Source organism: Colletotrichum graminicola (assembly GCF_000149035.1).
Source record: "Colletotrichum graminicola M1.001 genomic scaffold supercont1.2, whole genome shotgun sequence".
Classification (NCBI taxonomy): domain Eukaryota; kingdom Fungi; phylum Ascomycota; class Sordariomycetes; order Glomerellales; family Glomerellaceae; genus Colletotrichum; species Colletotrichum graminicola.
Window position 1 is genome coordinate 1,496,568 of NW_007361006.1, and position 25,900 is coordinate 1,522,467.

Genomic DNA, 25,900 nt, shown 5'->3' on the forward strand with positions numbered 1-25,900 from the left:
TCAAGCTGGAGTACGACGTTGTCCCGTTTGCAAAAGTGTGGCGACGTCTGATGGCTTTGAAGCCTCAGCCTACATGAGGCTCAGTTCAATGCCAATCAACCAGCCTTATAGCACGCGTGATAGGTCGCATTTGAGGAGGTTGCTTAGCAAGCGTTGCGTGACCTGACAGCGCCTCGCGTTTAGCAACCTCAACAAGGCTGTGGAAGCGAGCCTGCCTGTTATCCTCAATTCCAACGGTCTCGAGCACCGTTAGAGCCCTTCGACTATTGAATCCAACTATTCAGGCCTGAATATACAATGACCCATGCCCAGCAGTATACAGTGGGCTGGGTGTGCGCCCTCCTGCTGGAAACGGCCGCCGCGAAGGGAATGCTTGATCAAGTCCACACAAACCTGCCCGAACAAGATGCCGCCGACCACAATAGTTATGGTTTAGGCCAGATCCAGGGACATAACGTTGTCAATGCCTGCCTGCAGGCATCTACGGAACTACCTCGTGATAGACGAGGTATATCGTAACACCAAGAGGCACAAAAAGACCTTAATCAAGCGAGCTCGACTCTCTTCCGACAACAGCAGTGTACGAGAAGATCTTGGGCAGAATCAATCACAACCGACGACAAGAGGCACAAACCCTCTTCCACATCGTCGTGGCCGCCCGTCGGCCGCTCACCGTCTCAGAGATGAACGTGGCGTTCCAGCTGGCCACGGACGCGACGGACGCCCGGGCCCAAAAGATCTAGACCTCAACCATAATCACCTAGAGTCGCAGATCCGCGGGCTCTTCGTCTTCGTTAGCGACGGCCGCATCTACCTGATACACCAGACGGCCTAGGAGTTCCTATCCGCGCGGGAGAACCTTGCCTGGCACTCGACTGCTGCGAACTGAAAAGGTGGGCAAGGACAGGCAGGCCCATTGGTTGGTCCTTAGAGGTGGACTGGTGTGCCCGGACCCCATACCTGGAGAGCACGGAACACGGCATGGGACCCACGGCAGAGGGTAAAAAAATCTCTTCACAACCATGGCCCCGTCCCTTCTTAAACGACTCAACGGCGTCCCGAATCCAACAACAGCTGATCTCTCGGATCAGCTCCTGTAACCCGCCTTGCTAGCTCAATCGGTAGAGCGTGAGACTCTTAATCTCAAGGTTGCGGGTTCGACCCCCGCGTGAGGCTCAAATCCTCACCGCGATTGGCATAGCCACTCTTCGGGTTAATGTTTTGCTTTTTTTGGTTGTTAGTTGTTGTTGTCTCTTTTCTCCCTGCCTTTCTCGTCCAGGGTGCGACTACGTGGTATCCTGGACCGTCGCGTGGGCCACTCGACCATCAATCAACCCTCTACTCCGTAGCCATCACTTGTGTGCGTCTTGTGGTTGAGGCCTGAACCATTAGCGAATACGAGTTTCACTTGCTCTGCATTGTCCTATTTGCATCCGGCTACATCCGACCCAAACAGACGCTGGTATGGGTAGCCATTCTCCCGAAGTAAATTTGTTAGAGATTGCTTCGAAGGATGGCAGTGGGCTGAACAAAGTCCTTGATCAACGATGCTGTATTGATGGCAGAAGTTAAAACCTTGTGGATGTATCTATTTATAGATTAAGCAAACGCCCCTACTAATGCCATCAGTGACGCTCCGCCAACCACGGCCATGTAGGCATAAAGCCTTTTCCTGCCTTGCAGAAGCTTATAGCTCTTCTCTGAGAGGAAATCCTCCGCCAGTAGTTGCACAAGCCCAGCGAAGAGGAGCAAGCCTGCCGAGATAGCGTTCATGAAACCAACCATCAACAGTCCGGTCTGGCTCATGGGATCGTACAGATTATGTACAATCAGGCCGATGAGCTGGCCGAGCGGCGTCGTCCCGCCGAACGCGAGAACCATAAGCCACGGGCGAAGCGACGACCTGGGCAGCTGGATGGCGGCGATGCGGCTGCCGAGGGCAAGCCCCTCGAACGTCTGGTGGAAGCTGATGGCTATGAGAAAGACGATGAAGGTCGGGCCTGTAGCTACCGAGATGGCCATGCCGATGAAGACGCTATGAAAGAGAATGCCACCCTCCAACAGGAGACACTGCCGGAGAAGCTTGCTTTGCTCCTCTTTTGTGACAGTGTGGGGTGCGCCCGGCGTGACTGTAATCTTGGGGCGGCTACCGGGCGAACTTGGTCGTCCCCTGGGCTCACCGGCAGCTACGGGATTCAACTCGTTGACGTCGAGGTCAATGTCGTCGTCCTCGTCGTCAGTGTCGTCGAAGCTATCACGCCCGTGTGCGAGGCTGGTTTTTGCTTTCGCTTGTGTCGGCGTCGAACTGGGCAGAGGCGAGGCGCCAGCCATCAGCCCTTGAGTAGAATCCATATTGTCGAGGTTGATATCTTCCGGCCGATGAGAGCCGTGTCTGTGTGATGCCAGGCTTGCTGTCGCATGCCGGTTTCCGACTGGGGATTGGGCGCCGCCTTCCTCGCCCCAGTACTCATACTCGTGTGAATGTGAATGAGAATGACCGGCACCCCGAGTTGCCAAGTAGGACTCGAGCGCGACAACGGAGAGTGCAGCTACCAGAGCGATCAAGCCGGCCATCGGCGTGTAGCCTTTGCTGAAGAGGTAGGGGAGGCAAGGGTCGGTGAGGGAGGCGAAGGCTGTTGGGAGAAGATGGACGAAGGACGTCGCGAGGAGCACGCCGGTGCCGAAGTGTTGACAGTAGAAGAGGATTTTGCTCTGGGGGCGGCCTTTCGATGACCTTCGGGGAAGGAGGGGGATGCCGCAAGCTATTGGAAGCCGGTTAGCAGCGACCTTTGACATTTCGACGACGTGCGACTTCAAGAGGTACGATGACGACACGGAGTTCCAGGGCATAGCCTCGGTGTCCCGCCCGCCATCATGGCCTCGGTATTCTGCGGTCTACTGCCCATGGAAGCGCAAGGGGTCACTCACAGATCGTGCTCAACGCCAATATCAGGATGAGTGCACCAATGTGCAACGCGGTGTCATAAGATTCTTTACTCGAAGAACCGCACTGCGGCTTGGCGGCCCCGGTGCTGGCGGCAGCCGCTTCTGCATTGGAGGCACCACTATGACCGTGTCTTTTCGAGAGCTCAGCGAGGAGGAGTTCGGTCGGTATGGAGGCCCAGGAGGCGGCATCTGCCCAGGAAGAAGAGGAGCAAGTCAGCCAACAAAGCCACCATCAAGCTTTTCGGGCTTCAGCACCCCGGCGGACGCCGAAGACATCTCTGGCAGGAAACTGGTAGCAATCAATACACACCTCGTGCCCACACTCCCGAAGCTTCGGTATCACCCATTCTGGACAGCTGACAGCAATGGTTTCTGGCTCAATACCATGGCGATTCTGCACAGAGACCATGCAGAGGAAGGGAACGAAGGAGAGAAGCCACAGAGAAGGGAGTGACCAAGCGAAACTGGATGGTGGACTGGACTTGGCCTTCGTCCCAAGTCTGGGACCCGAAAGAAGTGTATTTTTTATTTAGGAAGAGTGTCGTGAGCAGTCACAGCAAAGAAAGAAAGACGCAGGCACACAAGCTACGTAGCACACAGTCCAGGGAGGCGGAGCTCCTAGGTCTGGAGGCTTCAAGATTCTACTTGGTACACTGTGTCCCGAATTTCCCCTGATGGAAACATGCGCATCGCCGTATCTGGGGAAGAGGGAGCCCACTTAGCCCCTTGGATTTGCTGGAGAACAGGGGTCGGAGTCACTGCAGCAGCACCTTGAACGTAATTGTAGCGAAGCGAGGGGCTCCTGGACACGTTCAATGTCTCCGCTTCCTCTGTGTAGTGTCTTATCGGACAGTAACTTAGGTAAGCATATCCAGATAAGATAAGAGCTATACACCACTGAGAAGTGGGGCCTCGGCCCCATGACTAACCGATTCGCGATATCGGCCGCCTATCGCAACAGCTCCCAACTGAGTCGCGCCTGACACCTGTGACACACAGTTCCCAAACCTCATCCCATCCTCATCTCAGCATCACAAGGTTTGGGCCAAGAAACCGAGAATACATACACAAAGACACAATGCCTGGAGCTCGTCGACTTCAATTGGCCGGACTGGCCGTGCTGGGTGGCGCGGCCGCCCTGCAGATGCAGATGCAAGCGCAGGTCCCTGGCCAGCAAGCACCGATGATTGCCGACGAAGTGCCTCTCGTTTCAACCTCTCACTCGACCGCGTCCTCGTCCGCCTCCTCCTCCTCCAAGAAGCCTTTGGTCGAGACCAAGGCTCTCCAAGATACCATCAACGCCGAGAACCTCCTCTCGCGTGCGAAGGAGCTCTATGAGGTTGCCAAGCTGGGAGAGGAAGAGTACAATCATCCCACTCGCGTCATTGGCAGCGATGGTAAGGTCGCCGCTCCGTCAACTCCACTTCGTTTATGCTTACCGTCGAGCTAGGTCACGCCGGAACTTTAGACTACATCTACTTCAACCTCGCCAAGCTGAGCGACTACTACAAGGTCTGGAACCAAACCTTCCCCGCCGTCTCCGGCAATGTCTTCGAGTCTCGTCTCGTCATTGGAGACACGGTGCCCGCGTCGGCCGCGCCCATGGCCCTGACGCCGCCCACCAAGAACAAGGAGCCCGTGCACGGCGACCTCGTGTACGTCGAGAACGATGGGTGTGATGCCTCCGATTACCCATCTGAAGTGAGCGGCAACATCGCCTTCATCCGCCGTGGCACCTGCGCATTCGGCGCCAAGAGTGAGCAGGCTGGCAAGGCCGGCGCCATCGCTGCCGTTGTCTACAACTACGAGAGCGAGACCGTCCACGGCACTCTCGGCACCCCTTCTCCCAACCACGTCGCCACCTTTGGTCTCGGTGGCGACGATGCCAAGCCTATTCTTGAGAAGCTCCGCAAGGGCGACGCCGTCGACGCCATCGCCTACATTGATGCCGTCGTCAACACGATCCAGACGACCAATATTCTCGCCCAGACGCTCGAGGGCGACCAGGACAACTGCGTCATGCTCGGCGGCCACAGCGATAGCGTTGCCGAGGGCCCGGGCATCAACGACGACGGCTCCGGCAGCTTGAGTCTCCTGGAGATTGCCACTCAACTCACCAAGTTCAGCGTCAACAACTGCGTTCGTTTCGCCTGGTGGGCCGGCGAAGAGGAAGGCCTTCTGGGCTCCGACTACTACGTCTCGGTTCTGTCTCCCGAGGAGAACCAGAAGATCCGTCTCTTTATGGACTATGACATGCTCGGCAGCCCTAACTACGCCTACCAGATCTACAACGCGACCAACGCTGTCAACCCCACCGGCTCCGAGGAGCTGCGCGACTTGTACGTCGACTGGTACAAGGCCCACGACCTCCCCTACACCTTTATTCCCTTTGACGGCCGTAGCGACTACGATGCTTTCATCCGCAATGGCATCCCCGGTGGTGGAATTGCTACTGGTGCAGAGGGTGTTAAGACCAAGGAGGAGGCCAAGCTGTTCGGTGGCAAGGCCGGTGACTGGTACGACCCGTGCTACCATCAGCTCTGTGACGATGTTAGCAACGTCAACCTGACCGCCTGGGAGATTAACACCAAGGTATGTCCTGCACTGTTCTAAGCCTCTATTGCAATGCTAACCTTTTGTGCAGCTGGTCTCCCATTCCGTCGCCACTTATGCCGTGTCGTTCAAGGGCTTCCCCGAGCGCACCAAGGCTTCTGCTGCTTCCACCTATGCTCAGGACACCAAGTACCATGGCAGCAAGCTTTTCGTCTAGGCCGCGGCTAGTTTCTGATCCTTCTCGAATACATGAAGGAGGCATGTATAGTACATCGAAGGTGAGACGGGAATGCATGGGGTTTAATGGTGTTGATAACAGAGCGGACTTGTAGGGTACCCGGCGCGCATACAATTGGACATATGATTTAGAGATCGCATCGAGTTGACATATTTAGAGATAGCACCTAATTGATAGATTGCGTGCTGAACAACAATGCAACTCCCTTTTCTGCATGCGCTTTTGCCCGTCGACACCACTCGCATTACTGCAGCACTTTACTGCCAAGGAGTTGGGGAGGGGGGGATCTGGGGAGATCCACCAGCCGGTGGAGGAAGAGGCGGGGTGGTTGATCACCCCGGACTTCTTCTTCCCACCTTCATGGGTCCATGTCCATCCACCCAGGGTTCCTCGGCAACTCTTCAGCCACATCATCATGGAGACTTCAATCAATAATGGAGCCTAAACTGCCGAATATCGATATCGAATCTTACCTTGTTCCTCGTCGTCACTTCGCCTAAGCTTCGATGCCGTCTGGCTCCGTAAGTCGGATAGGCGCATGCCTGCGCTGCCACCGCAGAAAGGTCAAATGTGACCGCACACGGCCGTCCTGCGCGCCATGTGCCAGGATCAGCGTCCAGTGCACATACGCAGCAAGGGAGCACCAGATTCAGCTTCGACGACAGGATGTTGAGAGGCTTCAACAGCACATACGAGACCTGCAGGCCGAGAACGACAACCTGACGGGGAGACTGGCCGGTCTCCAACAGCAACCGCAGCAAGCAGTCGCCAGCGACAGAGTGGCTACCCCGAACTCGACGTCGAGCCTGGGTCTGCAGTCCGAAGAATCCCAGGTGCCGGCCGGGGGCGGAGAGATCGCGAGCCAGGTCATCCACTTGTCACTTAACGCTGGCGGCGGCCGGGACTTTGTCGGTTCGACGAGCGGAGTGTTCCTCGCCAACTTGCTGCAGTCTAATAGCCAGTCTATTGGGTCTTCTCATCATGTTGTCCGCCAACATCCCAGCTCAGCCTCTCGTCATCTCAATCGACCCAGCAGCTTGGCAACTAATGGGGTCTCTAATCTGCCGCCGAAAAGCTTCACCGCAGAGATACTGGACGCTTATTGCAGCCACGACCGACTTTGCTACCCATTTCTGTCTCCTAAGGCATTGGATAGGGCCCTAGATGCTGTCTATGGCGCAAAGAACCCCGAAGCTGTAGATCCTGTCGATGGCTTCCTGATAGACATGACCCTTGCGATAGGGACACCGCAAGTACACAAGCTGAATTGGAATGGCATCTGGGACGCCGAGGTTCACTACAACCGCGCCATGACACGACTTGGTGACGTCTTCTCCAGAGCGGGCATCACTGCACTGCAGGCGTTACTCCTCATTTGTCAGTTTCAGATGGGTACCACTTCACATGACACGAGCACCAGCGTGTGGCACCTTATCGGAGTGGCCGCGAGGACCTGTTTCGAGCTGGGCTTGCACAAGGCGTCAACTTATGCCCCTCCACCGGCCTGTGACGGCGACGAGAGAGATATTGCCGCGTGGAAAGTGGATATAGAGACTAAGCGGAGATGTTTTTGGAGCGTGGTGTCTATGGACCGTATCGCCAGCCTGATCCTTGGCCGACCACTAGCCATTCAGCTGGAGGACATCGATGTCGATCTCCCTTATTTCGACACGTCCACTTCAGTGCAACTTCATCACTCACTGTCGACGGCATCGTTTGGTACTCCTGAGTGGCACCTCGAGACCTCCATTTTCGTCCACATCGTACGGTACAGGCTGATTTGTGGTAAGATTCTCAACCTTTTACACCGGAGTACCAGCGCCAACCGAGAGTCCACCATCACATACGAGGATAGCCGGAACGCCGTCGTCGAGGAACTGCGGTCCTGGAGCGCAGAAACAGCCAACATACCGTTGATCCCAGTCGATGCGCCAACCGCCTCGCTCGCGAGTAGATCGAGCTTCCGTTCCGCCGAGTGGTACAAGCTGCTCTACCACAACGGCATTTTGATGCTGTTTCGCCCATCTTCGACTCTCTGCGATGCGACGGGAAATAGCACCGTGCTACAGCACATGTTTGATTCATCCCAGGAGGCGATCAATCTCTACGCCAGCCTACATCGCTCGAGGAAGATCAACTACACCTGGGTGACATTGCACTCCATCTTCATCGCCGGATTGTCTTATATCTACGCCCTGCGTAATCATCTACAGCACGCGCAAAACCGAAGCGTTTCGAACACAGCCACGCCTAAGGTCACTTTGCGGGCCACCCCGACCATTGGCCAAGTGGTCAACGACACGCGCGCTTGCTCAAAGGTTCTGGTGGCGGTATCGGAGCGGTGAGCAATGGCGCGGAACTGCTCCGAAGTCTTTGATCGACTCAGCGATGCTGTTGTTGCCGACATTGTCGAGGCCCAAACCGGCCGCGCCTCAACATCTACCGGTTCAACATATACAGTCCAGCCCACAAGCGAGGTGGGAGGACACACACAGGTATCTTCCATGGAATTGAACACGGAGGATGCCATATATGCGCAATCAAGCCACAGCTTCGTGAACATGACGGTCGACGAGACTCTGCGAGACTGCTTCGGGGACCTCCAGAGCATCTGCTACGATCAACACCACAGCGATGCCATTTCCCAGCTTTCACAAGATTGGTTATACGGAACGGGAGAGACTCCGAGTCGTTACTTTTAAGAGGACATGGACATGCCAGCAAGTTCCATAGCCACAAGCCACCATACCCAGGGTTACAGGGATCTAGATTGTGTATCATCTCATCTAACCTTTATATCTGACTCCTTTGAAGGAAAGCTCGTGGCACATTAACGTACCTACTTCGCAAGCACTCTGCAATACTTTTCCCAAGACCGTCTATGCGATCGGAAGACGCGATACCTCCGTTTAAGTTATCGAGGATACGGCTAGGGGACCTTTATTCAGCTCTCAGTCATACCGGATAACAAGTAGTACTTACAAGTGCACGGCGTTGATTCCGGGAAACTCAACACGCTCCAGTCTTTGATCCGGATTGTTGTTGAACCAGTCATCGCCAAGCAGTTGCTTCAGACGGGAGACGGTCAACAGCGTCCGGAGCCAGGGGTACTCGTCCTCGTTGCGAACGAAGAAACCGACGTTGGAGTTATCGGCCTTGTCGCCAGACCGCGCGTGGACTATGCTGCCCAGCGGCGCGAACTCCGTGGGCCCCAGCGAGAACAGGTCTATGGGATCTGCCGTATCAGCAGACGGTCGAAGAACCTTATACGTTGCGATATTTTCAGGCCGCGGCACGGCTATCGAATCTCCCGTGCCCAGGAGAACACGATGGTCGATGGTCGACTGCGGTGTCAATGCCGGGAAGATTTCCATGAACCTCTTTGGGTCCATCGTTCGGAAATCCAGCGACATGTGGTAGCCGGGCTAGCTTTGCATCCGCACGGCGTATATCGGAACCTTGAAATTGACGGCCCGCGATGTCCTCCTTCTTCCGCGCCTGCGCAAACACTCGAAGCTGTACAGTGCCGGCCTGTTGTGAGCTGGGATTCCGCACCTGCGTTCCGTACTGCTCGATGCTCAGCCGGCTGAAGTTGGCATCTTTAAAGAGATGAGCTAGTTGGTTCTTCATCATGGCCACCTTCTCGTCCACGTCCAGTCCGTTGATGTAGAAAGTGGCCTCGGCCTGATAACCGCCCTCCGCTGCAAACATGACTTTGGTAGTGGGCGGAGGTGGCAGCCCCTTGGCGCCCCAAACGCGCACGCGATCTTCTCCCGAGCCTTTCTACTCCTCGACGCGGACGTCCGAGAGGTCGGCCACCACGTCCGGGTTGAGGTAGAGATGGCCCTGCAGCTCATACATCAACTGGGCCGTGACCGTGTGCCGGGTTACGTGCCCGCCACCCTCCGTCGTCTTACTGATGACGCACCCTCCGTCGCGAGCGATCTCGGCAACCAGAAAAGCGAGGTCGACCAGTTCGGGGAGGAAGTCCTTGAAGCCGGAGGAGTTGGCGCCCACGCCAACCGTAGTACCACGCCGCGGCGCCCATGACGGGCGAAGCGTCGGTACATCGGCCGCAGATGACGATGCGCGCACCCGCCCTCAGGGCCTCGACGATCCCCCAGCAGCCAATGTACGCGTTGCCACAGCAGGGCTCGAAGCCCCAGTCGTCGAGCGTGGTCTCTGGATGGTCCAGGTACGGAAACGAGAGGTCTTTCCGTCCCGACCTGCCCCGCAGCAGGCCCGACACGTCGTCACCCAGTACTGCGGCGACCGCGCTCTCGGGGTACCCCCTCGCCCTGCACAGCGTCTTGACCTTGTCGAACAGCGCGGCGGTGTTTAGCGCCCCGGCGTTGGTGACGACGCGTATGCCCCCGGCCATGACGTCGTCGACGCACGCCTCGAGCTGCTCGTAGAAGCCGTTCTCATACACGAGACCCGGGTCGACGTCGCGCCTGGCGATGGCGTTCCAGGCGATGTTCATCTCGGAAAGCCAGTTGCCCGTGATGACCTGGACGTTGCCGGAGCGGATCATGCGCGCCATGGCGTGCGGGTGGTCGCCCGTCGCGCCGGAGACGTTTCCGATCCTGGCGGGCGGCTTCTCGATCATGGTTGGAGCGTCTTTTGGGTTCCGGGAAGGGCTAAGGGGGGGGTGGGGGTCGAGAAGTAGCACAGAGGTCGTTCGAGGAAGAATAGGGCTGCCGGAGTGAAGACGTAGCGTGTGGGAGGTTTCGTATATGAGTCTGGTTGACACGTCCTGATGGGATTATTCGAGGCACAGAGTCACAAGGATTAACCTCGTGGAACATGCTGAGCTATGTTGCGTCGTGAACCTGCGCCGATGGTGGATCGATATCCGAGCAAAGAACCACGTACTTCTTGACGGGCTTCTTCTGTCTGCACGCCCTCCAAAGTCGTCGAGATAGAGCTTCAACGACCCAATAATGGCTCTATGATTTGGGGTATCAAGCCGCGGGACCAGGGTAATGTGTCCAACCAAGAGTGCAGCATGCGTGAGCGTATGCCCGTGGAAGCGGCGCCGAGGCCGAAAGCACCCCCCCACCGAGGCTCATCCTGCCAGTTCCAGCTTCTCAACACTTTGCCGTTTGCCAAGCTGTGATATGCGAGCATCTCAGTGGCACTTGATCCCATTGGTTCCATGGATGATCGGATAAGGGACGACGCATCTGGTCCACAAGTGTTCCCTTTCCACCGGGGCTGTACCGTCTGCCCTTTTTCGGCCTTCGGCGCCGTTGGCCGAAGTGAAAATTTGCCGACTCGTACCTCCGCAGTGATTGTAAAATATTGTGGTGCCGTCAATTTGGATCCAGTGATATGGATTCCAGCCATTCCACGCATATGGCCAGTGGGAACCCCGCGGTGGCCAAGGATCTCAGATCCGGGGTTGTTGCGGGGAAAACGAAGGTGTCGAGATCTCCAGCCTCCTAGAGTGTACAGTCTTGGGGAAAAAATACATGCTCGATTTCCCTTATCCTCCTTAAGCTTCCCTTTGGCTAGGTCCAACTTAATATTCCTCCAAACTCTTGCAGAAGTCGGCAGCCCCCCTGTCCAAGATGGCACATCACACAGACTCTTTCGCCGCGGAGCAGCCAGCTCGGTCTGCGCCTGATATCGAGAAGCAGCAAGCTTTGCACCAGGAACAATCTCATGTGTTGGATGACGAGAAGAAGCCTTCCGCGGCGGTCGACTACTCCGGAGCCGCGGCCAAGACTGATCCTGCTGAAATCAAGCTTGTGAGGAAACTGGACCTCTGGATCATGGTGAGCCGACCGAAGCCCCCTCAGAAGCTCCCCTCAACATTTTATCTGACTCGTCTTTACTAGCCAACGCTATGGCTCATGTACTGGCTCAAGTAAGCAAAGCCTCCTTCTAGTCAGAGACACCCTCCGCCGACGCAGCTAACGCCGTCCAGCTATCTTGACCGCAACGCCATCGCCCTCGCCCGCCTCAACGGCCTCGAGAAGCAGCTTGGCCTCAGCAGCGTTGAGTACTCCACCTGCGTATCCATCCTCTTCGTCGGGTACATCCTCGGCCAGATCCCCAGCAACATGGTCCTCACCCGTGTCCGACCCTCTTGGTACATGGGCGGCTTCATGATGGCCTGGGCCGTTGTCAGCGCCCTCACCGCCGTCGTCCGGGACTACAAGGGCCTCGTACTTACGCGCTTCTTCCTCGGCGTCGTCGAGGCGCCCTACTACCCCGGCGCCCTGTACATCCTGTCCATCTTCTACACCCGCAAGGAGCTCGCGACGCGCATCAGCGTGCTCTACTCGGGCAACATCCTGGCCACCGCCTTTGTGGGGCTCATCTCCGCCGGCGTCTTCCACGGCCTCGAGGGCGCCAGCGGGCTCGAGGGTTGGAGATGGCTGTTCATCCTGCAGGGTGCCGTGACCCTGGCCATCGCCCTGGCGGCCTGCTTCACGCTCCCCGACGAGCCCCCCACGACGCGCTGGCTCACACCCGTCGAGCGGCAGCTCGCGCACGCCCGGATCGAGCGCGATACGGTCGGAGCCGCGTGCGTGCCGAGCAGCACGTGGGCGGGCCTGCGCGAGGCCGTCGTCGACCCCAAGGTCTGGGTCTTCATCTACATGCAGCACATGCACCTGGCGACCAACGGCTTCAAGAACTTCTTCCCGACCATCGTCGAGACGCTCAACTTCGGCACGACCGTCACGCTCGTGCTGACGTGCCCGCCGTACCTCATCGCCGGCGCGCTGTCGATCGCGTGGGCGTGGAGCTCGGGCCGGCGCAACGAGCGGACGTGGCACATCACCATCGCCAAGGGCGTCGCGCTCTTCGGGTTCGTACTGGCGTGCGCAACGATGAATACGGGGGCCCGTTACTTCGCCATGGTCGTCTTCACCGTTGGGACGTACGGGGTAAACTCGATGTAAGTCATCTGTTTCCCCCTGACGTGTTTCGAGTCTTTGGCGCAAAGGTGATCACTGACTTATATACCCCTCATGTATTAGCTTGCTCAGCTGGGTCGGAAGCACGTGCGGGCAGACAAAGGAGAAGAAGGCCTCGGCGCTGGCGATTGTCAACACAAGCGCCAGTATCAGCTTCATCTGGACCCCGGTAAGACTCTGCCCTGATGCGTTCTCGTCAGCGGTGTGCGGGACTGTGCTAATGACACATGTAGTACTTGTGGCCTACGTCGGATGCTCCGAGATATGTCATTCCCATGGCCAGCAGCGCGGCCTTTTGCGTTGCGTGCACCGCAGGCGCGTGGTTGATGAGGCGGATGCTCGTCAAGGAGAATGGGAAGATTCGACAGAGTAACCAGGAGGCGATTTTGTTCTACGCATACTAGTGGCTTCCATATTACACGGAGTCTACGGAGTCTTGGATTTGCTTTCCGGCAATAGAGGTTTGCAGCGACGTCTGGATTTGAGATGCTTTTCCTGTTTCTGATGTATATGTCACAGTTACCAATTTGCGTCGTGGTTGACTGATTGGTGTGGATTATAGTAGCTGTTGAAACTTATTTTACTTTGCCGTCTAATCACTCTTTATAGCAACGTCGACTGAAGCTTCTACAGAGATGTACTGCTCTGACTCATTTGGGTAACACCTTTTCCTTCTTCATTCTCTGAACCACGTAATGCTTAATTATTGCCACTGCCTGAGGCTTGTCCCGAAGAACCGGTCCATTCCATGAAGGTCCGCCATCTTCGTTTAACAGATCTGTTAGATTCCTTGGCAAGAACCTCGCTTCCGTCCACAGCCATGGGATCATCCCGCATTGTTTGCGGATCTTGATAACTGTCTGCCTTTTCCATATTTAGTGGCGTTGTGATTCCGGTTTGAGAGGTATCGTGTGTTGGTACGGTCGAAGCATCCTGACTAGGGGGTGAAGAGAAGATGGAAGGAGACGAGACTCTAGTTACAGAAACACTTCCTTGCGAGTCGTCCGTAACTTGTTCCGGCTCGTTGTCTTTCTCGATGTCGCCTTTGTCCGGTAGCCTCCATGGAAACCGCGAGCTGTGGCCAAAGATGACGGCACCGCGAGGATCAAGTGGACCGGGTGGAGTTGTTCCACCGAGCTTCCTCAAAGAGGTCGCGGGTAAGATGACTTGGACTTTGTCGCAGGGTCGCTGGAGGCCCCAGTTGAGCCTGCTTTTGCAGACGCAATCCTCAAATAGCTCCGCCGGCCTGTGCCAGAAGAGACCTGTACACAGCTTGAAGTGACGTGCGTCCTGTGGTCCTCTCTTTCTCAAGATGTTCATCAGATCGTAAGTGCTGACGGCGAGGAAGTTTTTGCCCTCTGGCAGGAGGCGCCAGTTATCGCACAACCCCGCCAGTCCTGGTGCTGGGGTGATGAGATTGCCGAACCCGTGCCCGAAGAGCGTAATGGCCCCAATGGTCCTTGTGAAGTCCACCCACGAGTTACCGCTGAACTTGGACTGTCTCAGATTCACAAACCGTGGTTTAGGGCGTTGTCTAGTGGCAATATCCATAAAGACATACCCCTCAAGCTGGCTCCTGGGTGCGAGGTGTAACGGCATTCCCGGGGTGTTGACCTGCGCCTGGAAATCCAGCAGCTGTTCCAGACAGAGGCGGATTTGGTTCACCCGGTCGATGAACAAGCTTGGGCTTTCAGACCGGCCGCTTGCCAGGCTAGTTCCCCGAAACACTGGCCGTAATATCGGCATTTGCAGATTGTCTTCATCCTCGAGCACGTCCAGTGCCGCCCTCGAGCTGCAGGGATCCGCGCTCTCGCGGAGCTTCGAATCGGTGAAGACATAGTGTCTGCTGGACGAGCCTACGAGGTTCTCTTTGAGTGATGCCCTGACGAGGTGCAATAAAGCATTAACCCCATTTGAAAGCCAGGCTTGACGGGTACCGGTGTCATAGAGAACAATGTACTCGTTTTCGAGTAGCTCGAGACTTTCGAGGTAACTATCCTTTCCACGCCTGATGGCAGGTGATGGGTCTTTCTTCCCCACTGCTATCTCGACACCAAAGGTGAGGAAATCTGGGCCCCCTTGTACAATGAATTTCTCCAACACAAAGCCAGGACGCACGAAGTCCGGGTCGGTCCATAGATTATGGTAGTTGGCGTCAGGAGAGCCTGTAATATCCAAGAAATTAAGGTTAGTTTACGGCATAACTTCTGTAATCCTTGACGAGGGCCTACCGATATTGCATGATGCCTCGGATGTCCAGCCAAGAACGTGCCGTGAACCGTGTACATTCCACATCGAAATTGATTCATCTTGCGTCTTGAGTTTCGAAATGCGATCATCGTAGTAAGGCAACCGCTCTCCGGTTCTGTTTATGACAAAGTGCCAAGCAATAATGTCCCCCGAACGAGAGGAAGGGACCAGAGCCACGTTAAACCCCTTGAGGAGAACCTGGTTGTTGAACAGGGTCAGCTTGTTAGCATCAGCCAGATATGCCATGACGGGTAGCGGGATTTCCAAGCCGTCAAAGTCGTGACCGCGTCGCAGGACAGGAAAACCCTTCGCTATGACAGGATTTCCGAAAAGGCCAAACCAACAAAGGCCGTTGGCAACTTCCGTTTCCCGGTATTCCGTGTCTTGCTCCTCAAATCGCAATACGAACCGGGTCTTCTCAGATGGATCAGGATTTGTGAATGGCTTTCCGGTTTTGGAGGCGCAGGATATATGCGGCGTGATGTAGGCTATCTTGCCCGTTGACCCGGCCTCACGTAGAGCGGATCCAAGCCATGCCAGCACTTCTGCGACGTCGACGATCGAGTCGACCATACCAGTGCAACTAATGATACGGTCTGCACCATTAAGATGATATGATACGATGGTGCCATCGTACAGTGATTCTGCGAGCGTTAGCATCTGCAACGCTACGGTTGCGATCCACATTCTTTACTGAACTTGGAGACATACTTTCCACATTTGTTTCAGCGCCTCCAGCTAATGCGGATGTAAGACCCGTCATTACATCTTCTCCCAAAAGTGGCCAACATTGTCTGAGATACGATAAGCAAGGAAGCAGTTGCGCATTCGTTGCAGAGCCACTGATAGTCAGCGCATTGTGAAGGGCCGCGACGGCCGGGTAGCCTTGTTGTTCGACAAAGTGAGAAGGGTCCCAATGGAGCTCAAAGTCGGCGTGCTGAACAGACGATGCAGTTCTTGTGGTCATACTCTTGGGGCCACTCAGAGTCGTCCGTACAAAGGCCCTGATGGTGTCGATACTTGTCGCGTTATCCGAATCCAGCCTTCCTTGCTTTTCAAACTCGGACAAAAGCCAAGAGAAGGCCGTAGTTGCAAGTAGCTTTTCCCTGTAGCTGGCGAATTTCTCGTTCAGCGCGTTGATCGCATCATCCATCCCGGGAAATTCTGGCTCCTCGTCATCCCCTCCGGAATCCTCGGAAGGTTCGTTGTCTACCGATCTCTCTCCTTGTTCGAACCTGTCAGGCTCCGTCAGGTTCCACTGCAACACCTTTTCCTGGAACGTAAGTGAAGCACTGTCCTGAAGCTTCTCGCGCGGATGTTGCGTGCTTGGCTCAGATTTCACTGAAGAATCCCCATCTAGGTAAATTTCGTTGAGAATGTGCTGTTTCACCCTCGTAGCTATGCGACTTGTTTCACTTGATTAGCTTTGGACTGGGTATTGGTTAATGCTCCTGGTGGCTTACTTGCGATAGTGTCTAACAAACATGCCGATATCTTTAGCCTCGGGTTCTGTCGCGGTAGAACCAAGTCTAATGGCGAATGTTCTCAAAAGAGGGGTCAATGACCTCTCCAGCCAGAGTTCCCGGCTATCGTCCAAAGGGATGACGCCATGAAGGAGGTCAGCAAACTTCTCTACATAGGCAGACTTTTGGCTTGGCGGTAAGAGAAGCTCCTGTCTGTCTGTACAGACGGTGGCATTATCATCAAACGGATCATTCAGAGGTTCCACGACACCGGGCTTCAGGCTCTTGGATTTCGGGACAGATGCGTAGCCAGAGTCTGTAGGGACACTGGCGACCACTGAACGAGGGTGAGATGGTTGCTCTGGTTCTCTGAAGGGGGCTCCCTGCGGATGGTCCTGCACTGAAGCAATGGTTTCTTGCTTCAGGTCTTGATCCTCAACTAGGCGAATGATGGGAAGACTAATACACTCCATATGCTTAGCTAAGTGGACAGTTAGTTTCTTCCACGTCGAAAATTGTCGACCGCAAAACCGGCAGGGCTCATCCTGTGGCTTTACGGTGGTATCTTGGCGGCATTGTTCGACTTTTTGCCATGTTGGGTCAACAGTGTCATCCTTCTTAAGAGCAGGCTTAGTCTTATTCTTGGGCTCTACAAACTTGTGCTCGCGCACAATATGTTGTAGGAAGTTGTCTCGGCGGTAGCAGGTATGCCGGCAGTCCTCGATGTCACATGTCCACCATTGGAGGTGACGGTGGCCTTCGTCCTCGTGGCGCACCCAATCAGCCCTGCGCTTAAAGATCTTAGGCTCCCGGCAGCGGGGCCAAGTGCAAGTGAAGGGCTGTACGTCTTCGTGGACGTGCTTCGTCCAGTCAGAAGGCTTGTTAATCTTCTTCAAGTGAAAGCAGAGCTGACATTCGACTTGAGCCGGAAGACATGGTGCAGACGGTAGTGGAATGCCTGTCGGGAAGCTATCTTGAGTAACAGAACCCTCAGCATAGCCCGAGTCGCCAGATTCAAGGTTCCTGAGCAACGGATCAACTTCTTGCTTATCTCTCTCCTGGCTGGACAGGACAGGGTGACCGCCACGTGCAGGACAGAGAAATCCGTCTGGACGATCTTCACCAAGCTCTATATGCTTAACCTTGGCATTAAGAAGTGCTTTGTATCGAACGACCTGCTGGTGGGCGATGCGGTCAACCAGGTAATTGTTACTGGTTTTCAGAGATGGATTGAGCAAGAGCACATGCTGCTGGAAGCCTGCGAAGTTTGACGAAACATTCCTCATTATTTGGATGCTGTATTTAGTGTCCAATCCGGAATCGAAACTATTATTGCGTTCGTCGTCGTCGTCGATGTCTATAACGACATTTCTGGAGCCATGTGGCCCACCAGACTTCCTCCACATGGCAACAAGATTTGATTGACTGTCAGCTCTACTGGTCGGTATGTCTGACTTGCTTTTGGCCCTCGTAATATGTGCCTCTTCTGCTCGAGGGTCGGAAACAGGGGTAAGAGTGCTCAAAGGGAGTTTGGGCCATAGGGTGACTTTAACACGGGGCATCTGCTCCATCGAAGTGCTCTGTTCAAACCCAATAAAAGAGTCAAATAAGGGTTCTTCGTTGACCAAAGGACGCCATCGCCTTGTAATGACGTTCGCTGAAATGTCCATGGGAGGAGGCGTATATGAATTGTCGGCTGTTTTCTTAGTGTCTGTGGGCATATGTGCTTCGCGATTCGTACTTACAGGCCGATTTATCTTTCGGGGAGATTAAGACTACCAGAGGTGGGAGGATTTGCAAAAGCTCTTTGGCATATGACGCGGCTGCAGCCACTGCATGCAGTTGCAATATCTCGCTGTCATTTCTGTTGCAGATACCGCGGATTATAACCAGAGACAAGTCAGACTGAGAGGCTTCAGTCCTCAAGTCGGCTACTTCGTTACCAAATAACGAAACATCAACAAGCTCATGGATATCACTCCTTGGCGTTTGCCCGTCTCTCATGACTTCAGGTGGAAACACGATGCTGCCGTGAGAGAGGGCTTGGTATGTTGCTGATCGTGCTTCTTCTGGTGTGCCAAAGCTGTGGAGAAATGAGAGTTTGGATAAGTGCTCCGAGACTCGTGTCCTGTTTCGAAAATAATTGGTGCGTAACTTCTCAAGCGCCGCTATTACAGTTGTTGATAACGGCGCGACTTTTCTCTCCATATAGGTAACATGACCATCGACAACCTTGCCGAGATCATACTGAACCGCTTCATCGCAATTATTTAGCGACTGGATCATGACAACGTTGCCCAAGCGGATATCAAGATTGTCGCCGGGATGCGCAACCCAGCTAGCGATGCCGATGGGGATGCCGATGGAGATGCCGATGGAGATGCCGAAGCGAACTGAAGGGAAGCTCAACCTCATGTGGCGAGCCGCGGCCGTTACTGGGCTTGTACCTTTCTCGGCGGTAGGTGAAAAGGCAGCTACAATGAAGTGACCCTCGATTAATCCAAGCGCGTAGGTGTTGGAGTCGCTAGGGTGGGAGGGGAGGCCTGGCAACCGCTCATCCATCATCTTGGACGCAATTTCTAGCTCCAACGGATGGGCACAAGGCCATCCGATAGTGAAGGCGTCCACGGAGACGGAGCCATAGTCTGTCATCTTGAGCTGACCTTGTTGTCATGAAGGTCACGGAGTCCAGACATTCGAGTGCAGAAACCCAAGTGACACGGGATCCAGAAGATGAAATAACGATACGGCGAGGGGTTATGCATCTCACCAGGCAGCAATGGTTCAGCGCCCTCCCAAAGTGGCCAGATGACTAAGTTCCCAGGATTTCTTGTTCGACTTGAGCTTATCGTATGCGTTGAAGTGAGAAACATACACTAATCCAGTTTGGGAAGCATATGCATGTCTATTTCAAGGAATATAGGTAACCTGTCAGTTAGACTGAAATACGATCAAATCAGGCATATCAACTAAAACATTACAGCATTACTAATAGGTAATTGAAGAAATCTAAACCCGTCATCAATTCACGGGTTGAGAGGCTCGGTATATCTATAAGTCTCGGCTGAGGACACGTAGTAGCTTCACCACTTATGGCAGCAACTACTAATTCTGTCGAACTCAAGCCCAGTAGCCCATCACCAAAGAGTGCCCAGTCAATGCGCGCCGGCGCCTTTCTTCACCTTGCTCGCGTCGCCGTCGCCGGGCTCGCCGTCTGCCTTGCGCTTGTTGCTGGCCTGCTGCTCTCCCGGACCATGGATCCCGGACTCTTTGCCCGCCCTACCGGCGAGCTCGCCGAGCCTCTTCGCTTTCATCCTGTTGACCTCGAGCGCCAGTCCGTATGTCGTGGCTGCTGCAGTGTTCGCCCCATTGCCCTCGTGTCTCCCCGTCTGGCACCCCTTTACATCCCCCACGCGGTTGCAGCAGCTCCACCTGAATCCCTCGGGGATATCTTCGCGATTGGACTCGCTGTCTCTTTGATAATGCTCGGGGGGCCAGTCATAGTCGTCCATGCCGTCCCAGACTTCAAGCTCTTCATCCAGCTCAAAATCCCCTGCGTCTGGGGGTTAGCCGCCTGCTTGGACGTATCATCTTGACTGGTAATAAAGCATGGCAGCTTGAGTCTGAAAACGGGCTTCTGCCGTTGGGAATCCTAGTTTGATTTCAAAATAAAGACGAGTCTTACCTGGGTGGTAACAGCAAGCGTCGGAGGCGTTGTTGTCCGGGTCGAATTCCTTTTCGCAGTGCGTGCACACGTCCCTCTTCGGGGCGCCCTGGTAAAAGTCGAGAGCCTTCCTCCGGACCCCCTCGTCTTCGCTGCAGAGGTAATACAGCACCTTTCGAGCGTCGGCCTCCGGTATGGATCCCACGGCGTCTAGTTCCTCTTTCGCGCGCGCAGCCTGGACGGCGTCGCGTTGCACAGCATGCTCGGCCATTGTTCTCCGATGCAGCTTGCTGGCAGCCCTCTCAAAGCCAAGTGGAGATGCTGCGATATCGGACGCGGTGGAGGGCCACCACACCGTGTACCTCTCCTGTGGATGAATTTGCTGGATGGTAAAAAGGGTGATAAAAGCGCGGGGTCAACTGAAGTCAGTTAACGGCCAGAGTGTGAAGGGGTTTCAAAATCCTCTCCGATATCCCTCAGGGGTCAAAGATCGAAACGGTTCCCCTCATAACGTGACGTTAAGACTCCAGAACAGGACGCGTTTACGACGTTGTTCCACCCACGTCCCGGCGACGGGGGGGCGGTTCCGCCCTGAAACGTTAAACTGGCGCGACGGGAATGTACCGGATTTCACGGATGCCTGCATAGGATATACTACAAGTGTAGTAATATAGAAGAAGCATCCTCGAAGCTTTCCGTGGCTCTCTCCCTCTCCTTTTAGGGGACGACTGCACGCACACACACACAGACGCGTCTTTCCCCGACCCCTCACGCCGATCATGGTTTGCCGGGGAATCTCGGATGGTCAGGGTAACCCCTGCTGCTCAGGCGGACCCTCCGCTCCCCTCTCGATTGCAGTTCCTTAGGAGAGACAATGCCGTGGCACCCCAAGCTCTACCGCCTTCAGGGGGGGTGGAGGAGGAGTGCCTAGGTAGGTAGGTATAGGTAGGCGGGATCCAGTCCGGAGAGCCTGTCTGTTTGCTCGCCCTTACCCCCCTTGTGGCGTGTACGACTACTGCTGCTATGCAGCATGGCCTAATGGACCCCGTGAGATGCTGGCTAATCTTTTTCCGGTGTCCCTTGCAGACGTCGCGCGCTGCAGATGATATCGGGGTCCCGGATACGCTTCCGTCGCCCACGGCGCGCATGCGCATGTGGATTGTATTCGTGTACGTGGAATCCGCCACCGCCAGTCTTCAGTCTTCACCGTATGAGGACGGACGGACGGACAGAACGGACGAGACGCAGATCTCGATCCCCACAAGCAACGGCGCTCTCATTGTCATTTATCAAAACCGTGGCTCAAAAGTGGTATGCAAGGTGCCTATGCTTGTGCAAAGGCAAAGATGCAAAAAAAAACATCAGATGATTCCGGGTTCGCCCCGTTGTGCTGGATTCTAATCGACATGCCCTCCAGCCAGGTATCTCTCTCTCTCTCTCTCCCTCCCTCTCTCTGTGTGTGAGTTTGTGTGCGTGCGTGTGTGTCTCTCAATCATCGTCTCCTACTTTTGTTGTTCTTATACAACGGGTAGCATTAATACATTGGACAAATTCCATGTCATCCACCGTGCCTTGGTGGTATCCTCCCTCTCGGTTTCCTGTGCCGGTGCGTGCCGAATAGTGTCCTCGCCCTGCCTGGTTCGAGTCGGTGAAAAACGAATGTTACGTATAACCCAACTGTAGGAAAGGAGAGCAAGGAAAGGGGTTCCCTTTGCCACCGACACCTAGATCTGCCTTCCCGTCAAACGTGTGTGTTCCATACTTTTTTTGCCAATGCTATGCCTCCCAAAACAATGCTTGTTCCCACCGCTCCGTTTTAAGTCGTTCGCTGTGACAAAAGTGTTCTCGATCAACTGCGATCTTGAATATCCCACAGGCAAGCCCCGGCACATCCTCTCGTGTTAGCAACGGCGCCTTGTCGTGTCGGTTTGTGACCAAAGGCCCGCGGCATTGCCGTCGCTGTTGCCGCGGCCGTCGCTAGAAAGGCCGAAACACATGCGACTGATGGAAAAACGCCAACACAAAACAAACCCAGATCCCCCAAGACCAGTCGGCACAGACCCCGTTCGCAGTTAATAGTTAAAAGGACCCATGCGAGCGAGCGGGCCTCTGCGCCGCTGTCGACCCAAGTGACAGAACTCTCTTCGGACCTCCGTCTTCGTTGGTAGTGCTAATGAAGAGGGTGCTGTTGCTGTGGTTGATGGAGCAGACGATGATGCTGCTCCTCCTGCTGCTGCTGGTGGTGCATCGGCAGCTTGCGGGGGGTAGTCTCCTGGGGATTCGCGATCGTGTAGTGCTGCTGGAGCGGCGGCTGCAGGTCGTCCGATGCGTCGAGCTCTAGCGGGTCGTCCTCGAGGTCGAGGTCGGAGAGCTCGTTGCCGCGGCCCTTTTTGCTCTTGTCTGGGTTGGACTCATGATGGCCGCGCACGCAGCCCGTCCTGTCACCGAGCCGCTCGCAGCAGCACCACCGGAACGCCGCGGGATACTCCGCGCGGTTCGATTCCGTGTCAAGCTCGTCTGACGATATTTCGTCCCAGAGCGTGGGAATCTGGGTCTCGTCCCAAAGCTCTAGTTGGCCTAGAAGCGCAACGCGAGTCAGTTATTTTGTCCCGTCAACGGTCAAAGGGGACAGAAACGGAGCCTCCCCCTCCCGATTTGCCCCAAAGGGGAAAAGAAGAAGAAGAAGAAGAAGCTGAAGAAGCAGAAGAACAAATAACAAAAGAACGACTAAAAGAAGTAAAAAAAAAAAAATTAAAAATTGGATGGCCGAGTCAGGTCCGCCGACTCGTGCCGCCCAGTCCCTGCTTACCTGTGTGGTACCAACACGCCCCGAAGGAGTTCTCGTCGTCGGTGAAGATGCAATCGCACTGGACGCATATCTTGGGCTCGCCCGTCACCTTCCTCTTTTTGGAACTTGACGGGCTCGTGACGGACCCGGGGCTCTTGACGGGGTCGTGGCCGCGGACGTCGGCTTCGAATCGCAGCAGCCGCCCGAGCTGCCTCAGCGCCTGGGCCCGCACACGGCGATCGTCGCACAACGCCACGAGGATTGCGCGGGCGACAGGTGAGGGCGCCTGGGCGAGGCCGTCGAGGTCCGACGTGAAGAACGACGGCGTCGGTGAATCCACGGGGGATGATGATGATGCGTAATCCATTTGCCGGGGCGTGGGTGTGTGTGCAATGTGTGGTTGTAGAATAGAAAGTCAAAGCAACACCGCAGACCAGAATGAGGAGCGTTTTTTTGGCTTGGGAAGCTTATTGTCCTTTCCTTCTTTCTTAACGAGGACGACGACGTTGTTGTTGTTGGTATTGATGTTGATGTTGTTGATGATAATGGTGATGATGATGAGGCTCTAGGGGGAACCTCGGGGGGAGGATATTTCTGGATTTCTGGGTTCTGGGTTCTTGCCGCCGGAAGGCCTTCCCCGGTTGTGTCAGCTCACTCACGGATGCATCAACCAGCAAAGTATATGTCTTCAAGGCTGCCAAGGGGGGGAGGCGATTGGAGGTCGGCCGCGTCCGAGGAGGGAAGGGGGAAAAGAATGGGACGGGGATGCGGGTGCGGGCGGCCGGGACGCAGGTATTGGGCGGCAGCCGAGGTGCGGTGCGTAATATGTAGTGTACGTGGACGGTGGTGAACGGACGGGGTGGATTTGGGCAGTCTCAGTTGATCCGTACATGTACACCAAGCGGATATGGACAGAGAGTACGGATAGTAGGTTGGGTATGTATACAGACAGACTAGAGGGTATACCTCGTCTGTCGGCTGGGGAGCTGGCCAAGTCAACTTTAGCTTGCTGGGGATTTGCTCGGGGTGGAGAGAGAGAGAGAGAGAGAAAGAGAGCGAGAGAGAGAGAGGTACGATGTACGGATACATGGTAAGGGGACGATGGGAGAGGGGTTTGACATGCTGGGACCAACTTGGGAAACAGTTCGAGGCCCCAGTCTCAATGGGTGGCTGACATGTGGTGACGAGATGGGGGGGAGGGGCACGGCCGGTCATGGATGGATGGAATCACACCGATCTAGCGTTCCACGGTGTCAGCGTGTGCATTGCCGGGACACGGAGGTGACGGCTTGAAGAGGATGGTGTGTGTGTGTGTGTGTGTGTGTGAGTGGGCGGGTGGTGTGGGATATAGGATGCGAAGTCATAGCCCGACGGAAGACGACAGTAAACCGGCGGCGAGTTGCGGGGACGGGACGGGGGTTAAGGAACGGAAGTAAGATGGAAGAGGGAGAGGGAGAGAGAGAGAGAGCACGGACGAGAGCCAAACCGAACGCACAAATGAGAGTAAGAGAGAGTAAGAGTGGATAAGAGTGGGAATAAGAAAGACCGAGAGCACGAATGAGAATCAGAGTGAGTGAGTGAGAGAGAGGGAGAGAGAGAGGGAGAGAGAGAGAGAGAGAGAGGGAGAGAGAGAGAGAGAGAGAGAGAGAGAGAGAGAGAGAGAGAGAGAGAGAGGGAGAGCGCTCTACCCTGAGCTCTGGGGGAGGTGTGTGCCGTCGCCATTCAGGGCTGCTCTGCGGCCTGCAAGATGCCCTATTGAGCCATGTGGAAGGGATCCAGGGGTCAGGTCGTGACCATTCACGAGCGTCTGTCATATTTCCGAGGCGAGACTTGCACCTCCTGGCAGTTCCTGGCCGTCCGTTTCCTGCCTGGATCAATGTGCCACCATGTCATGTCATGCCATGCCATGCCATGCTGCGGCCGGGACTCAGCCCGAACCACAACTGAACACTCCCTCCCCTCCAAAACAAAGACCGAGGCAAGGAACGTACTTGTACATGACTTTGTCTCGTCTGCCGATGTAGAGCTTCAGTGTGCGTAGTGTAGTAGTAGGACTGAAATGGGCTCGGATTGGAGCAACCTTTTTCTCACTCACTCTCCCACTCTCTCGCCCTCGCACTCTCACTTTCTCACTCTCTTACTCTCACACTCCCCCCCTTCCAAGTGCCACGGCACACACGCACACACGCCCATTTCCGGATCACCGGGGGGGGGGGGGGGGACCTAGAATAGTAGTCTCAGTTCTCTGGGTGGGAAATTCCGCCGAACGGCCCCAGCGCGGATGGGTGCTGCGAACCCAGAGAAACTTGATGGATCACGAGGAGATCAGTGGATGCACGATGGTGCATGGCGTCATGTACGACGGCAATACAAATGCAGGCACCGATATCTGCCGCACGGGTGTCTGTGAGTGCACAAGGGAAGGCCAGAGAGTATTCGTAGCGAACCAAGTTGAAAGTTCCCAGTCTTGTACGGTACATACCAAACAAGAATATTCACCCGGTCCCGCCCCAGATCATCAAGGGTACGGGGGGAGACAGAGGGGGGACGGAAGAAAACTAAGGCTGTCGAGCTCCGCGGGCTCACGGAGGCCCTGAAGGCGTTTTATTTTTGATTGGTGTATTATACATGTAATTAAGGTGTGCGGCAAACGCGCGTAGAAACGATAAACCAAAACTTGGCCCACGGCTTAGCTCTGGCGACTCATGAGTCCCCTCCAATTCACATTGGGGGGTGGAGTTGCTGCTGATCGCGCACCAACAGCCCTCGAGATTTGGGGTTATTTATCCTGTTATTAGGCAGGGGCAACAATAAGCGGCGTCGATGGCCGCTACATTAACATCGGATCGGCTTGACACACACACACACACACATACGCACACACCAACACCCCGTCAGCCCAGGAGAGAGGGAGAGAGAGAGAGAGAGAGAGAGAGAGAGAGAGAGAGAGAGAGAGAGAGAGAGAGAGAGAGAGAGAGAGAGAAAGAGGGGGAAGACGGGGAGACGGAGGCTGGCGCCGCTGAATCCTGAATCCTGGCCACTCTCGTTGCCTCAAAGACGCCGGACAAA

General features: G+C 55.3%; 11 protein-coding genes and 1 non-coding gene across 12 annotated transcripts; 5 read left to right on the forward strand and 7 right to left on the reverse strand.

Annotated features, from left to right (window-relative positions):
- Nucleotides 1-297: 297 nt before the first annotated feature.
- GLRG_00879 (uncharacterized protein) lies at nucleotides 298-743 on the forward strand (the record flags this gene model as incomplete). Its single annotated transcript, XM_008091564.1, has 2 exons — nucleotides 298-508; nucleotides 577-743. 2 exons carry the CDS (start codon nucleotides 298-300, stop codon nucleotides 741-743), a joined length of 378 nt encoding a protein of 125 aa, XP_008089755.1.
- Nucleotides 744-1,103: 360 nt separating this feature from the next.
- On the forward strand, nucleotides 1,104-1,176 carry GLRG_13027. The gene has a single exon. It is a non-coding gene; the product is annotated as a tRNA-Lys (tRNA).
- A 423-nt stretch (nucleotides 1,177-1,599) lies between these two features.
- On the reverse strand, nucleotides 1,600-3,222 carry GLRG_00880 (ZIP Zinc transporter; the record flags this gene model as incomplete). Its single annotated transcript, XM_008091565.1, has 3 exons — nucleotides 1,600-2,762; nucleotides 2,929-3,135; nucleotides 3,177-3,222. The coding sequence occupies 3 exons, from the start codon at nucleotides 3,220-3,222 to the stop codon at nucleotides 1,600-1,602; spliced, it is 1,416 nt and encodes a 471-aa protein (XP_008089756.1).
- Nucleotides 3,223-4,024: 802 nt separating this feature from the next.
- GLRG_00881 (peptidase family M28) lies at nucleotides 4,025-5,716 on the forward strand (the record flags this gene model as incomplete). The annotated part of the gene is made up of 3 exons (XM_008091566.1): nucleotides 4,025-4,343; nucleotides 4,397-5,538; nucleotides 5,591-5,716. 3 exons carry the CDS (start codon nucleotides 4,025-4,027, stop codon nucleotides 5,714-5,716), a joined length of 1,587 nt encoding a protein of 528 aa, XP_008089757.1.
- Nucleotides 5,717-6,243: 527 nt separating this feature from the next.
- On the forward strand, nucleotides 6,244-8,439 carry GLRG_00882 (fungal specific transcription factor domain-containing protein; the record flags this gene model as incomplete). The annotated part of the gene is made up of 2 exons (XM_008091567.1): nucleotides 6,244-8,078; nucleotides 8,124-8,439. 2 exons carry the CDS (start codon nucleotides 6,244-6,246, stop codon nucleotides 8,437-8,439), a joined length of 2,151 nt encoding a protein of 716 aa, XP_008089758.1.
- Nucleotides 8,440-8,715: 276 nt separating this feature from the next.
- GLRG_00883 (uncharacterized protein) lies at nucleotides 8,716-9,448 on the reverse strand (the record flags this gene model as incomplete). The annotated part of the gene is made up of 2 exons (XM_008091568.1): nucleotides 8,716-9,081; nucleotides 9,116-9,448. The coding sequence occupies 2 exons, from the start codon at nucleotides 9,446-9,448 to the stop codon at nucleotides 8,716-8,718; spliced, it is 699 nt and encodes a 232-aa protein (XP_008089759.1).
- Nucleotides 9,449-9,520: 72 nt separating this feature from the next.
- Nucleotides 9,521-10,346, reverse strand: GLRG_00884 (uncharacterized protein; the record flags this gene model as incomplete). Its single annotated transcript, XM_008091569.1, has 2 exons — nucleotides 9,521-9,727; nucleotides 9,789-10,346. 2 exons carry the CDS (start codon nucleotides 10,344-10,346, stop codon nucleotides 9,521-9,523), a joined length of 765 nt encoding a protein of 254 aa, XP_008089760.1.
- A 964-nt stretch (nucleotides 10,347-11,310) lies between these two features.
- Nucleotides 11,311-13,070, forward strand: GLRG_00885 (major facilitator superfamily transporter; the record flags this gene model as incomplete). The annotated part of the gene is made up of 5 exons (XM_008091570.1): nucleotides 11,311-11,517; nucleotides 11,581-11,609; nucleotides 11,670-12,647; nucleotides 12,730-12,835; nucleotides 12,900-13,070. The coding sequence occupies 5 exons, from the start codon at nucleotides 11,311-11,313 to the stop codon at nucleotides 13,068-13,070; spliced, it is 1,491 nt and encodes a 496-aa protein (XP_008089761.1).
- A 295-nt stretch (nucleotides 13,071-13,365) lies between these two features.
- GLRG_00886 (pfs domain-containing protein) lies at nucleotides 13,366-15,679 on the reverse strand (the record flags this gene model as incomplete). The annotated part of the gene is made up of 3 exons (XM_008091571.1): nucleotides 13,366-14,831; nucleotides 14,898-15,560; nucleotides 15,628-15,679. 3 exons carry the CDS (start codon nucleotides 15,677-15,679, stop codon nucleotides 13,366-13,368), a joined length of 2,181 nt encoding a protein of 726 aa, XP_008089762.1.
- A 2,404-nt stretch (nucleotides 15,680-18,083) lies between these two features.
- GLRG_00887 (nucleoside phosphorylase) lies at nucleotides 18,084-19,031 on the reverse strand (the record flags this gene model as incomplete). The annotated part of the gene is made up of 1 exon (XM_008091572.1): nucleotides 18,084-19,031. The coding sequence occupies one exon, from the start codon at nucleotides 19,029-19,031 to the stop codon at nucleotides 18,084-18,086; it is 948 nt and encodes a 315-aa protein (XP_008089763.1).
- Nucleotides 19,032-19,534: 503 nt separating this feature from the next.
- On the reverse strand, nucleotides 19,535-20,314 carry GLRG_00888 (uncharacterized protein; the record flags this gene model as incomplete). Its single annotated transcript, XM_008091573.1, has 2 exons — nucleotides 19,535-19,932; nucleotides 20,065-20,314. 2 exons carry the CDS (start codon nucleotides 20,312-20,314, stop codon nucleotides 19,535-19,537), a joined length of 648 nt encoding a protein of 215 aa, XP_008089764.1.
- Nucleotides 20,315-22,213: 1,899 nt separating this feature from the next.
- On the reverse strand, nucleotides 22,214-23,198 carry GLRG_00889 (uncharacterized protein; the record flags this gene model as incomplete). Its single annotated transcript, XM_008091574.1, has 2 exons — nucleotides 22,214-22,620; nucleotides 22,853-23,198. The coding sequence occupies 2 exons, from the start codon at nucleotides 23,196-23,198 to the stop codon at nucleotides 22,214-22,216; spliced, it is 753 nt and encodes a 250-aa protein (XP_008089765.1).
- Between the last annotated feature and the right edge of the window lie 2,702 nt (nucleotides 23,199-25,900).